Here is a 14,976-nt window from a genome sequence, read left to right as displayed (position 1 = left end):
AAAAACAGAGGATACCTGAGTTCATAAAGGTATAAATAAATCAATAAATTGAAAGTCCAATGAGGAACAAAATATTTACAAAGTTTCAAAGCAACTAATGATCAAAGTGGACATCACTAGTAATGGGACAAATCAAAATTATGCACCACAGAACAGGATGCAATGAGACAAAACACACTACCTCTGTGGCATTTGTGCTAAGGATACATGAACTGAATCAAGAGGAAACATCAAATTAAGGGACATTCTACAAAACAACTGGCCTGTAATCTTGTATCAAGTTCATAAAACCCAAAGAAAGACTAGGGAACTAGTCCAGACTGAAGGAGACTAATGAGACAGGACAACTAAATCCAACACTTGATTCTGAGCTGGATCTTTTTTCTATAAAAGACATTATTAAGACAATTAACAAAATCTCAATGGGCAATAAGGTATCAATATTAATTTCCTCGTTTTCTTGGTTGTATGGTTATGTTGGAGATCATATAGTGTGTATATCAGATATACACACTACAACATTAGAAGGTGACAGGGAGGGGCACCTGGGTCGCTCAGTGGGTTGGGGCTCTGCCTTTGGCTCAGGCCATGATCTTGGGGTCCTGGGATTGAGCCCCGCATCGGGCTCTCCGCTCAGCAGGGAGCCTGCTTCCCCCTCTTTATCTGCCTGCCTCTCTGCCTACTTGTGATCTCTCTCTCTGTGACAAATAAATAAATAAAATCTTAAAAAAAAAAAAAAGGTGACAGGAATCAGTTCAACAACTTAATTCTCAAATCAAATTGTCCAAGTACAAAGAACATAGACACCCCACCACAACCTCTTGGGCTAGATAAGGGCTACAAACATATGCCTAACAGAGGTCAGGCAAAGTAAATACCTGAAACAAGGTAGGTATAAGGTAAGGACTGAGACTGCTTATCTCACACAATACCTAATGAGTATACAGATCATCTGGAATGCAAGCCCACCGGGGAAAGATCATTCCAGAGATCCAGATTTTTATGCGAATTTTCCCAATTTTTAAAACACTCAAAAGGGCCAAACAAAACATGTCTGTCGGCTAAATCTGAACCACAGCTGGCTCAAGCTCAGAGGCATGTTTCTCAAACTGAGACCTAGGGATAAAAGGAAACCACATGGTACACATGGAACATATTCTTACAGCAACAGTTTTATCCAAGAGTTTGCCTGAAATTGTCAGAGAGAGGAGCCATTTCTATACTTTTAAAAAGCTACATTATGGAGTTTAATGCAAAGCTCATGATTTTTTAAAAATAATCTGAAACTTACAAAAAGCTGTAAGAACAAGAATGGTACAAAAAAAAACCCCATACAGCTTTTACCAAATTCACCTATTAACAATTTACTCATTTGTTTTACTTGCCCATGAGCAGCCTCCCTCCTATATGTATATTCCTCCTCCCTATATGTATATACATATACACAGCTAAGTACATATGCATACAAATATGTATGTACACGTACATATTACATCATTTTTTCTGAACCATTTGAGAGTAACATATATACCATGGCCCTTTATCTCTAAAGACTTCAGTGTGTTTTTCCTAAGAAAAATATTCCCTCACATAACCTAAGGATAGTTATCATCTTTGGTAAATTTAACACTGATGCAACACTTTTATCCAATCTACATCCATATTCTAATTTTGCCAAATAATCCAATGCTACCCTCTACAGCATTTTCCTTTCTAACATAAGATCCAGTCTAGGATCACATCAAGTAGTTGTCATGTCTCTCTATTCTCCCCTAACCTGGAATATTCCACAGCCTAACATTAACATTTATTAAAAAAAAAAAAAAAAAAAAAAAAAGATAGTCTTCCCACTATTTTAAAAAATAGGATGTTCCCCAAGTCAATGTTCCCTTATTATTAGATTCAGGTTACCCACTCCCTGCTGGAGTACTACACATATGATATGTTCTTCTCAGGGCATTACATTCAGAGGCACACAGTGTCCACCAGTGCTATTTATTTTGATCATATACTCAAGGTGTTGTCTGATTTCATCACTTTATGAGGTTACTTTTCTTTCTTTCTTTCCTGCTTTCTTTTTTTTACCTCGTTGAAACTAAAGAGCAATATATGGGGAGATATTTAAGACTATGCTAACAACCTGTTCCTCATCAAAATATCCCTAGATTCAGTATCTATCAATGATTCCTATCTGGACCATTCCTTACTAGAATGGTTGCAAAATAATCATATGAATTTTTAAGTTAAACAGACTCCAACTTTTGGCTATACTCCCAGATCCCTCAGGTGTAAGCACTCCGCCTCCCCTACTTTAGGAGCACCACAATACAATGGTTTGAATACAAGACTAGAATAATCAGGCAGAGCCTCCAGAAAAAACAAATGTACTGAGCCATGCCTTGAAGACTGGATAGATTTCAAATAGCTAATGAGGTGAAGAACCAGTTAAGACACAGACGGCTTCATCAGGAAAGCTAAAAAGCAAAAGCAAAAACAAACAACAAACAAAAAAACAACACAACATGGTGAATTCTTTCACAAAGTAAAAAATATACCCTACCCTACCAGTTTTACGGAACTATACTTCTACATACTGAGTTCGCCTAAATTATGCTGATTCTAAAACTATCAATATATTTTTACTGCTATTAACTATATTCCAATCATTATATTCAAATCCTTCAAAAACAGAGCACACAATTTAACTACTTCTGTTCATCCACTTTTTCTGTGGATGTCAACCTTCCTTCCCACTTAGTCTCTCAAGGATTGGGATCAGCCACTAAAAGTGTGTATTTCACCTGACTGCAATCCACAGTAAGAAATAAATTTTACACTGCAACCTAAGGCAAACATATGGAACTGAAATTAAAAGTTCCTTGAAGCAGTATCATGTGAAGCACTGAAACTTAATAATCCTTCTTTTCCTTTTTATGTTGATCTTGACCCCAAATAATTTCTAAACTCATAATAATAAGTCATGCATAAGGCCAACATTTGAAAAACACTACCCTAGAACCTGGCACGGAATTCTTTACCACATTCCCAACAAAGTCTGGGACAAAGTTTTCACTCATTCCAGGTAAAATGAGAAAAATAAGAACATTATGAGTGACTTTTTAAAGGACTCTTCACAGATTGTGTACAGTAATTATTTATCTTCAAAGCTCTTTCTTTTATGAAACAATGGTGAAAGAGAAGGTTATAAGTTGTTGATTATATACTGGCCCCCTATTTTTGTCCCCAAATTTTACTGGACCATAAAATCGCCAATGTTGTGCTATGAGATTTTAAAGACACATTAGAGTGTCAGCCTTCAATGAGTTTACAATTTGGTGGGAGAAATAAGACTAATAATATTTTTAAGACCTGTCATAATTATTTCTACCTTATAAGAAGAAAGATTCTGTGATAGGTGCCCTAGGAATCCTTTTAGGTTAAAAGTTCAATACTTTGGGCTGGGAATGAAAGGGAACAAATAAGGAAGGGTATTTAGAAAGGTAACAATATTTGAGTTGGGCCTTAAAGGGTACTGAGAATAGTCACAAGGATGTGAAAGTGCCAATAATACCTAGGGAACAAGAAACAGGTCATTTTGGCCAGAACTTGAAAAGACTGTAGAAGGAGATAATGGAGGACCCTGAAAACAAGGCTAAGGTGTTTGAATTCAGTCAAGGCAATGAAGCTGAAAGAGGGAATGGCATACTCAAAGCGCCACTTTAGGAATATTAACCTGAAGGCCACCCCCGCCCCCATATAAAATAAATTAGACAGGTGGAAATTCCTTAGGGTATGCAATAATCCAAAAATGAAATAATAAGTATTTGAACTATAATGGCAGAAAAGGAAATTAAGGGATGAGAAAGGTGACAAGAACTGAAAAGTCCCAGAAGAGATGATTAAGTGATGGGCAAAAACGGGAAGGAATCCAAGATGGTTCTGATGTTTCAAGGCTGGATGAAACAGACAGTGGAAAATAAGGAAAAACAGCTGATTTAGAGAAGAGTTCAGATTTCAGATACGTTAGATGTATGAATGGATCATGAAGAGTCAGTAGTAGGTACAGAAAAGAACACTGAACACCATCACAAAAATCTGAGTTCAAATGGAAAAAAAATATTGGCATCCAAAACAACAACTAGAATACAACGTTTTAACTATAGTATGATTTTAACTATGTAAAAAATTAGGCATCGAAAAAGACTAAAAAATATATCAACATGTTAACATGCATACAGATGAGCTACAGAAAAGATCATTTTTCTTTCTTTCTTCTTTTGTATTGTTTTTCACTGGCTACAAATCTAACAAATCAGGCCTCCCACCAAAAAAAGAAGAAAGCAGAAAGAAAACTCTGGATTCAGAAAGTCTTAAAAAAAAAAAAATCAAACTCTCTGAACCTTATGTTCTTCATCTATAGAAGAATAATTCCTTCTCTCCCAAGATCAGTGTAAAGATTAAATGAGATAAAGCATAAAACATGCAAGTTAAGGCCTTAGAGAGAGCTAAAACTACAGGACAAGAGATCAGACACAGACAGAGAAACATACTACACACCTGGAATCTTCCATACTGAGGTAATAGTCAAAGAAGTAGATTACAAACTTATTAAAAGCCTTAGAATCTATTTCAAAATCCAAATGTTCTTCCCAAATTTCTTATGAATATTGAAGTTTCACATGTTATAGAAATGGACTCATATGCATAAAGTTAAGACAGTACTTTTCCCACATGTTACTTAAACATAAGTTTGCTAAGTGAATTATTTCATTGTTTTAAAAAGCCAGGCTCTTCAGAGGTAAATTTAGCATCTCCAAATGTTCCCTCTCAGAAGTTACATGCTTTATACATAGCACAGCATTCTAAATGGTGTTTCTCTCCACTAGTCCCATTTCTCATACTTCATTTATGCTTAAACATCTCTGGATATCTATTTAAAACCAGATACTAAATTCCTAAAGGACAAGAAGCATGTCTTATATTTGTCCTTCCCTTAAGAACAACCAAGCACAGTACTGGTCACAAAATAGGTACTAACCCATATACATGCTAAAAAAATACTCTAACTCATGTTGTAGTAACCACATAAGAGTTACTGCTTATGTCTGGTTGTATAACTGAAGCCTATCTTAAGCCCTTCAAAGAGACAACTAATAAATTAAAAGAAAAAATTACCTAAATATACTGTATGAGAAACATTTTTATGTGAATAAAGAATGATTAAGACTAGATTAATACTGGGGTGCCTGGGTGGCTCAGTGGGTTAAGCCTCTGCCTTCAACTCAGGTCATGATCCCAAGGTCCTGGGATCGAGCCCCGCATCAGGCTCTCTGCTTGGTAGGGAGCCTGCTTCCCCCTCTCTCTCTGCCTGCCTCTCTGCCTACTTGTGATCTCTGTCTGTTAAATAGATAAATAAAATCTTAAAAAAAAAAAAAAGATTAGATTAATACTTAAAAAACATATACTGCATTGTTTCTTTAAGAAAGTGTATGAGAGGGGCGCCTGGGTGGCTTAGATGGTTGAGTGTCTGCCTTCGGCTCAGGTCACAATCCCAGGGTCCTGGGATTGAGTCCCGCATCGGGCTCCCTGCTCAGCTGGGAGTCAGCTTCTCCCTCTCCCTCTGTGCTCTGTCTCTCTCAAATGAATAAATCTTAAAGAAAGAAAGAAAGAAGAAAAGAGTATGAGATAAGAAATCATAGTTCTGATACTGGGATGTTAAAAAGACTGTTCTCGGGGTCCCTGGGTGGCTCAGTGGGTTAAAAGCCTCTGCCTTTGGCTCGGGTCATGATCCCAGGGTCCTGGGATCGAATCCTGCATCGGGCTCTCTGCTCGGCGGAGAGCCTGCTTCTCCATCTCTCTCTGCCTGCCTCTCTGCCTACTTGTGATCTCTGTCCAATAAGTAAATAAAATCTTTAAAAAAAAAAAAAAAAAAAAAAAGACTGTTCTCAGGGAGGATTGGTGGCTCAGTCCTTAAGCATCTGCCCTTGCTCTGCTCATGATCCCAGAGTCCTGGGATGGAGACCTGGATCTGGCTCCCTGCTTGGAGGGAAGCCTGCTTCTTCCCCTCTCTCTACCCCTGCTGATGTTCCCCCTCTCTCACTCTGTCTCTCTGTAAAATAAATAAAAATCTTTAAAAAAAGACTTTTCTTGGAACGCCTGGTGGCTCAGTTGGTTAGGTGTCCAACTCTTGGTTTCATTCACCTCCAGTCAGGATCTCATGAGTTGTGGAATCAAGCCCAACGTCCCTGACCAGTCTAGTACTCAACAGGAAATGCACCTGAAAAAATCTTCTCCCTCTTCCCCTACCCCCACCCTTTAAAATAAATCTTTTAAGAAATATTATTTTCTTAAAATATTTCCCAAATGGAAGTACACCACTTCCATTTTGTTTGTTCATATACCCTGGACCAAAATGTTAGGTTTCTTATAGATATTAACCCTACAATTCATTCATTACAAATTTTATTTAAAAACTTTCGAGTTTTGTTTTTTAAATAACCTTTGGAGCAGAAGTTAACACTGATATTGTTAACTGTATGCTTTCTTTAAAGTATAAGCACTGACTAACCTCTAGGCTAATTTCAAGACAAATGTCTCAAAGTTAAAACCTTTATTATGAAAAAGAGATGGTAAAAAGACTAAGGATGAAATGTGTGTGTGTGTGTGTGTGCGCGCGCGCAGCGATCAAAAGGCAAGCTATGAAGATACACTGTTTAGGGTACTCCCCCAGAAATTTTTTTAAAAAATTGTTTCCAAAGTGCTGCCTTTTTAAATTACCATAATCTGTGAACTAAAAGATACTATGCCTAAGGGAAATTCCACAGTACAAGCACCTGCCAGCCAACCTGCCTAAAATTAATCAGCGGCAGGGATTAAAAGCATCCTTTAGATGTTTTTATGCAAAACAAAAGTAATATGACAGGTATATAATTTCAGTGTGGCACACAGAACATAACCAATCACCTAACATTGCTCTCAATGATTTCAAAAGCCAATACACGAAACTTTAATTTAGACATCTTATAAAATGCATAATGTTTTCCTTATCCAACACTCAGTAATCAAGGATACAGTTAAAATTTTAAGTTTTCCACTTTACAAAATGATCCAGCATAAAATTCCCTTAATCAGCATCTCTAGAATCATTCTGTTTATAAAGCACTTAACTTTTCTGCTTATATAAATTAAGTTTCCTCACATTTTTTTTCAAGAACTCACCTGGTATACAAAAGGAGATACACATGTATACTTCCTTGAGAATAAATAAATGCTTTCAATACTTGTGACCCCAGATGAACTTCACATATTTTAAATTCTTGCTTAGTTAAAAAAAAAAAAAAAGTTTTTTAAACACCTTCTAGAATACAAGTGCTTGCCTTTACATTCATAGCTCTCTTATGACAAAATAAAGATCAGTGTAACTCTAAGCTCTAAACTAATGAACTGCAGGGAACAGAAATAAGCAATCTGGCAAGAGCTAAGTAAAGCTGTTTAAAGACTACCAGTAAAATATACCAGCGTTTCCCCTCCCCCACCCCTTAGAGGTTTCGATTAAGATGGGGCCTAGTTTTACTCTTACAAGGGGGACAGAAAGAGAAAGCACAGAGCTCCTGCTGAAAACTGTCTTCATCAGGAGCAGCTCCAGAAATACTACCAGGAACCATTTCTTTCCCTCTCTGCTGACATAGGTTCCTCTCTTTAGAGACCGGCATCTCCCTTGCAGCTGATGAACACCTACCTTATCTAAAGGAAAGTCTTACCCACTCAAGGATGCTATCAAATGAATACAAACAAACAAACAAAAAACCCCAATGTTAGGGTCAGCTATAACACTCTTTATGAAAAGTGGAGCCCCCTCAGCAATTCATCTTCATCTTTCAATCGCTATCAGTCGCCTCGTGAATTGAATAAAAAGGGACAAAGTCATTTAATAAGGTATATCTACTATTTCAAAATAAACTAACGTTCCACCAATTGGTGATAAAGATTCCCTCAAAACACTTAGAGAAAATGAAGCCTTGGTAAGCCTTCCAGAAGTCCGTGGAATCAACAGGAAAGAAAAGCTGATTTCTACTTTGAGTAGTGCTCGCACCATTCCTAAATGCTGAGGAGCCAACAACTCAGTCCCACGTCTCCCAATATACTCAGTTTCTGCCCTAATATATGATCACCTCTTTGTGGAAACATATAGGTCAAGTCTTTCAGTCCACTGTGATTAGCAAATAAATACAGGCATGAGGCAAAAAGGAGAAAAAGAAAGAAAAAGAAAAAAGAAAAGCAGTGAAAAACTGATGCCTCTTTAAAAGGAGCCAAGAATGAAACAACCTATGTAAGGAATTAGAAGACATCAAAGGTTAGATAATGGACAACAGGTGCCCTTGGGAGGAAAGAGTAACACCCTGTTGTCTCCTATTTTAGGATTTCCACTCTCAAAGCACTCTAATGTGTGTTTTTCTTTTCTTCCCACAGAGGGTCAGAGCCAAAACTACAGTTTTTACTATTTAATACCTACAGTGGGTCCATTGCTCTTCAACTAACTTTTTGACTTCAGATTTTAAAAAATTCTAATATGGCTGAATAATGGGTGGCCTATGGCCAGATCATGCACTGATCCATGAACATTGATCAACCAGGGATTTATTACCAAGAAAGGTGTCTGAATACCAACTACCTCCAGGTAAACTACTGAAAATACAAATCCAGCAACAGGTTATCACACAACTGCAGAATCAGCCACAGCAGAAACTGTTTCTCTCACCATCATAACAGTTGAGCTCAATCTTTAGAGTAACCAGATTCCAACAGCCTCAAAGAATAGTAATTCCAGACACAGATTATAGGGCGCTGAGTACCAGCCTCTAGTTCTGATTCCCTTCGCCAGTTACAAAATACACTACCTTTATTCTGCTGAAAAGGAGCACTGAAAGGATCCTGAAGCCTACTTAATAACCTCTTCCATTCCACAAAGACAACATACTCCAAAAATGGAGAATCCTTTCTTTCCCTGACAGAGGCCCCCTTTCCAATGGATCCACTGGGCAGAATTACTTCTCCCCAGCATGCTCGAAGAGCCAGAGAATACTTCTGCTTTCGCTCTTCTTTTATAAAGAGGGTCCCCCAACACAGATACACCTCTTCTTTTCCTGTGTTAAGCAAATGATGCTTCGGTGCTTCTAGTTCTCTCCACCACCGCAAAATGTTCAGAGAAGTGGAAGGAGAGAAGGGAAGTTGTCAGACACGTTGAGATACACTTAAAAGAAGTCTCCAAATTTAAAGTGAAGACCGGGGGGGGGGTGCCCTCTTTCTCAAGAGGGTGTGGGGGTTCCTACCCTATAAAGGGACCCTCTGCGTGGGTAAGGGGTGCCTCCACTCTGAAAGAGAGCTCAGTATGTGCAAAGGGGGAGGAATGTTGTGCCCTGAAGGGGTCAAGGTTTCAGAAACGGGTGCCCCAACCGTGAAGGTAGGTCTGTGGGGGGAGCCGTGAGCGTATGGAAAGGGATGTACCAGCTAGTGGGGGGGGCCTCTCTGAGAGAGGGGGTTTCCACTTTGCGGGAAGGAGGGCCCTGCACTGAAGGGGACGCTGGGAGGAAGGGAGGGTCTTGCCGAGGAGGACTGGGCATGGGGGGAGGGGTTCTGAATCCACGGGAGCCAGGAGAGGGGCGGCAGCCTCGAGGGGAACATGTGCAGTGGAACTACTACCATCCCCAGGGGCAGGGTGGAGAGCAGGGCCTGGGCTGTATGTGGAGAGAACAAGGCTCCCACCCCGTGGAGAATACGGAGGGCTCCCCAGCCGTACTCACCGAGGCTGCCGGCGAAACCGTCCATCTTGCGGGGAAAGCGCCGGGCTCCGGGCTCAGCGGGGCGGGCACTTCATTCAGCGGACCGACAGAGTGGCCGACGCTGAGCCTGACCCGCTCGCTCTCGAAGTCGCCCGGCTCGGTTCCTACCTCCAGCCTCTGTGATCCGACCGTCCGTCTGACCCGGGGCAGTCAGTCGCAGCCGCCCGGGCCACTTCCCCGTCAGGTACAGAGCCGCGCCGCTCCGCCGCCTGCCCAGCCTCCCTCCCAGGCAGCAGCCGCGAACGCCGCGCCGCGCCCCGCCCCCGCGCCCGCGCGCAGCGGTAGCTCCGCCCCCGCGCACGCCGTCACGCTTCCGACTCCGCCTCCCACGTGACAACATGGAGGCGGGGGTTTGCCGGCCCTTCCCTCTCACCTTGCTTGGGCTTTGGGATCCGGCGGCCTCGAGCCGGACTAGTGGCTACGCTTGCGCAGTAGTTCGGCCGAGGACCTGGGGGTTTGGTTTTTGAAGCTGGTAAGGAACCGGTCGTGATAAGAGTTGGCGTCTGGCCTGAGATTCTTAGGAGCGTCGAGGGATTCTCTCTCATAGCCCCTAGGGAGCCTGCGGAATCCCATTGGAACCCAAGTCCAGAATCTACCCCGCCCCCCAACAGAAGATGGTCACCCCCTGTGTCCTACAAGGACACAGAGGAGGCAACCAAGTGAGAGGAGGACTCCCTTTTTCCCGGATCTCCCTCTACCCTCGTAGGGGATATATGGGGGTGAGTCTTCCTAACTAAAGGCCATCACTGCCATAGCCTCAGAACTCAAAACAGACTGGAAGCAAGGAATGTTAGTGCTGGGCAAGACCCAAGAGTTCATCTTGCCTCCTCTTCACGGAGAACACAACCTTAGAAAGGACCTGACCTGCCCAAGGTCATGGAGCCTGGTAGAAGCAGAGCTAGAACTCAGGCTTCTTTACTCCCTCTGGTGTTCTTTCCACCAGAGATGTAAAGCCATCTCTTACAGGGCATATAATTAGATTGCCTATTAGTGAACTATAACGAAGAGTTTTAATGGTAAGCCTGAGCTCTCAGCCCAACTCGATGTGACTACGTAGATGAGCGTCAAGTCACTAAACTTATTTAGGACTCAACTTTACCCATTTGCGGATGGAAGGACGGGACTTGTAACCAAAGCATTACATATAAACACTAACTTCATCATCCTCCTCTCTCCCCCAATTACCCCTATTCTCCCTCCTTCTAAAGGGCGTCCAGTGATTTCCAAAGTTCTTCTTGGGACTTGGTTGTGTGAATCAGAGTAATAAAGAGGAGAACTGTAAGGTGCTCGTGGACTAAATTGATGTATACAATAATTAAGAGCTGAGTTATGGAAGAATTAGAGTCATTCTAGACAAGTCGCGGGAGAAAGGAACAGACTGGAGAAGGAAGAAAAGAAATAGGAGGTTAGCAACTATCATAATGAGAGGGACTTAGAATTACATAGTTAAAAGGATTGTAAAACATTTCATTGCTGTCTTGCAGTAAACTTCTCCCCCCCCTCCCCCAGTGCCTCTTTAGAAATCTCCCGTAAAAATCTAAATTACTTTTCATATCTTTTTTGGATATCAGACCTGTGTGTCTTCTGAATAGCATACCATGTGGAGACAAGCTGTAAGGCAACAAAGATAAATTGAGGTTACAGACTAAATGGTGTCCAGAGTTTCCTCCTGTTTCAAACTTATTTACCCCAAGTTTCCCCTACTACGGGCATTTTTATATCTGTAAGTTTCTATTAAGTCTAACCACTTAATGTTTGAGAAGGCCTTAATTCTGACAGCTGCTCTTCTGTGTCTGCATACAGCACTCTCTGCCTTAGGTCAATTGAAAGAATAAGAACTTCCACTGATATACTACAATACATATATATATATGTATGTACGTACATGTATATACATTTTTTTAAATTCAGAGAAGGATCCACATTTTGAGGGGCCTGAAATTTTCTATTTGTGGAAATCTTCTAAAGATTAGGTTAAATGGAGTATTTATTTAGACACAGAAAAGAAATCACAACAGATTACACATTTTTTTTTGTTAAAGATTTTATTCATTTATTTGACAGAGAGAGATCACAAGTAGGCAGAGTGGCAAGCAGAGAGAGAGAGAAGGGGAAGCAGGCTCACCGCTGAGCAGAGAGCCCGATATGGGGCTCCATCCCAGGACCCTGGGATCATGAACTGAGCTGAAGGCAGAGGCTTTAACCCACTGAGCCACCCAGCTGCCCCCAGATTACACATTTTAAAGAAAACTGCAAATACTGCAAATGTTACAAAATCAAGAAATACAACGTTCAATTAATTGCCTAACATAACTTCAATATTTTTTTTTACTAAATTTCTTGGTTGCATACTCTTTGATTATTTCTTCATATGACAATGATTCTTTTTTTCTTAATAGATAATCTTTTACAGGGATCCTGCTATATGCCAGGTTTTAATATCCAGGTGTTTTATGCCTAACCCCATTCTAATGTTACATCAAGCCTATGAGGTCAGTGTTATGAATATGAGAGTGGTTTTAATTTTTATTATTTTTTAAAAATATTTGATTATTTGAGAGAGAGAGAGAAAGAGAGAGCGCACAAGCAGGGGGCTGAGGGAGAGGCAGGCTCCCCACTGAACAGGGAACCTGATGTAGGACTCGATCCCAGGACTCAGGGATCATGACCTGAGGCAAAGGCAGTTGCCCAGCCACCTGAGCCAACCAGGTGCCCCATGACAGTGGTTTTTAAATAACTTTTTAATAGAGAGGATAAAAAGATAACCTAGCTTTTCCTCTAGCATTTGATCAAATTTGTCTTTATTAGTGGAATATAGTTGGAATGCATAAAAAAACCACTTTGCACATAGTAGTACAGCTATTCGTAGTGCTGCTGCAGTAATTCTGATTAATTCTATTTCACATGATTCCCATTTAAAAAAAAGAAAAGAAAATGTATGGTGAATTTTAAATTATGCATACTGAATTACCGAGTATATTCCTGATAGAACTTCTATTTTGTTTTATATCATTGACAACCAAGTATGTATCATATGTATAATGATTAGAAGAATTTTTCCTAGTCTAGATTCTGGCTTTTTATGTTTCAAACTTTATTTCTCCCATAAGACCACACAATTTTTCAGTGCTACCCATATGTTCATAGTATATTATGAGCCCTAGTCCTACCACTTCCATGATAGGATTCTGGGTGAGTCAGTGCAGTGGCCCATAGGAATTTTCCTGGAATCTATTACTAGACAAAGACAGCCAGCAATAATTTCATTAAATGTGACTGTAACTCCTAAGTATCTCATTAAGCCTGAAATTAAATGTATCTCCAACTCAACTTCTGTTAGCTAGATACCTAAAATATCCAAAGCCACTCCAACACCACCTGACATGAGGTGAAATGTGACAAAGGAGAGATTATAGTGGAAAGATACAGTTTTCTAGTCTTAGAAGAGGCTCTAGAAGAGTCTTGGAAGAAACTCTAGGAAGTTTCATTAACTTCATGATTAATCTGCTTCTGTTTCAGTTACTTTTTTTAAAAAAGAGAGAGAGAAAGAGAGCATGCTCAAGTGGAGGGGAGAGGGACAGAGAGAGAATCTTAAACAGACTCCATGCCCAGCTTGGAGCCTGACACATGGCTCAATCCCACGACGACAAGATCTGACCCAAAATCAAGAGTTGAGTGCTTAACCCACTGAGCCTCCTAGGTATCCCTCACTTACTTTTTTTTTTTTCCTTAAGTAACCCCCATGTTCATCCTGAGTAGTGAGGACAATCAAAAATCACACACACACACACATATATGTATATATAAAATCATATATATATATATATTATATATATAAATTATATACATTTATATTCTTTGCCCTTTTCATATATGTGTATATGTATGTATATGTATATATATGAAAAGGGCAAAGACAGGAAAAATGAAATAAATGCTGGTGCAGAAAAAGGACAACTAGCAGGAGTAATATAGCAATTATTCTTCCACAGCAATTCTGGAATCCTGGGATAAGCACAATGTTTCTATAACCAGAATGCTGGGATAAGCATTATGAAAGGCAAGGAAAGTTCTTTGCTTGAATCTTAATCTTCCTTCCAAGGAATTTCCTCGTCCGTTGTGCTCCATGGCCCCTGGCTTTGCTAGTCTATGAGAGCTTGTTGAGAAATATACCTTCCTTATAGCCTGTTCAGCTCACTCCTTACTGGTACAAATATGAGATCAAAGATTATTTCCAACTCAAATAATCAAAGAATTTCTTTGAGAACATGATTCCCTCAAAAACTTGGTAGGTTTCTAATCCACTTGCTTCGAGTCAGCAATATGTGCCAATAATCACACCCATACTTCTTTCCTACACATAATTCTTATGCATGATTTTTGTCTTTGCTTTCCTTTTCCATTTCCTTTCTCTTCCTGAATTTAATAGGGGACTAATTCAAGCCATTAGATTTGGATGAGATGACCACACTCTTAGATCATTGTAGTCTGTCTGGATCTAAATGGATCTTCATTACTCAAAGGTATTTAATATTTTGTTTCCTATCTAGAAGTAGTCAGCTTTCTAATCTTTTAGCTTCCAAATTTCTAGACTTCTCTAATTCTCTTTTATTTCTGTTTCCAAAGCAGTCAATTCTTACTTGAGTTTTTCTCTTTCCTGCAATGCTTTACTAAGGTTAGCAAATAGTAGCCAACACATATTATTACTCTCTTTTCAAAAACTTCCTCTAGAGTGATAGGCTTATTAGGCACGTAGTGCACTACCTTCCAGGTTGCATAAGCAACAGTTGTAGCAAATCTTTTGCCATGCCATGGCAAGTCTCTGGAGTAATTCAACCTCCAATATTTGTTTTCACACCATCTCTAACCTACTATGAATTCAAGATTACATGTTTTAGTTCTTTTTTCCTTAGAGCAGCATTTGACTTAAAGGTTTCTTTTTCAGTGTTAGTCAAGATAAGCTAGATGCTATCACAAACAGTCCCCAAATTTTAATTAGCTTAATATAATAAAATGTTTTCACTTCTATCAGTAACCAGTGCAGATCATCAGGGGACTCTGCTCCATGAAGTCATTCAAGGATCCAAGCTTCTATCTTGAACTCCACTCTTTTCAGCTAGCAAATAGGAGTAGAAGT

General features: G+C 39.9%; 1 protein-coding gene across 4 annotated transcripts in view; it reads right to left on the bottom strand.

Moving 5' to 3' along the window:
* EML4 (EMAP like 4) overlaps positions 1-10,087 on the bottom strand; it is a 151,686-nt gene extending 141,599 nt beyond the window's left edge. For all 4 annotated transcript variants that reach the window (XM_032882017.1, XM_032882018.1, XM_032882015.1 and 1 more), the window contains exon 1: positions 9,801-10,087. In XM_032882017.1, the coding sequence (XP_032737908.1) occupies positions 9,801-9,825 (25 nt within the window). In that variant the 5' untranslated portion in view covers positions 9,826-10,087. The remainder of the gene's footprint in view (positions 1-9,800) is intronic.
* Positions 10,088-14,976: the final 4,889 nt, after the last annotated feature.

This window comes from Lontra canadensis, unplaced genomic scaffold (genome assembly GCF_010015895.1).
Source record: "Lontra canadensis isolate GAN:19392208 unplaced genomic scaffold, GSC_riverotter_1.0 scaffold78, whole genome shotgun sequence".
In the NCBI taxonomy this organism is placed as follows: Eukaryota; Metazoa; Chordata; class Mammalia; order Carnivora; family Mustelidae; genus Lontra; species Lontra canadensis.
This window is presented reverse-complemented; position numbering and strand designations above follow the sequence as displayed.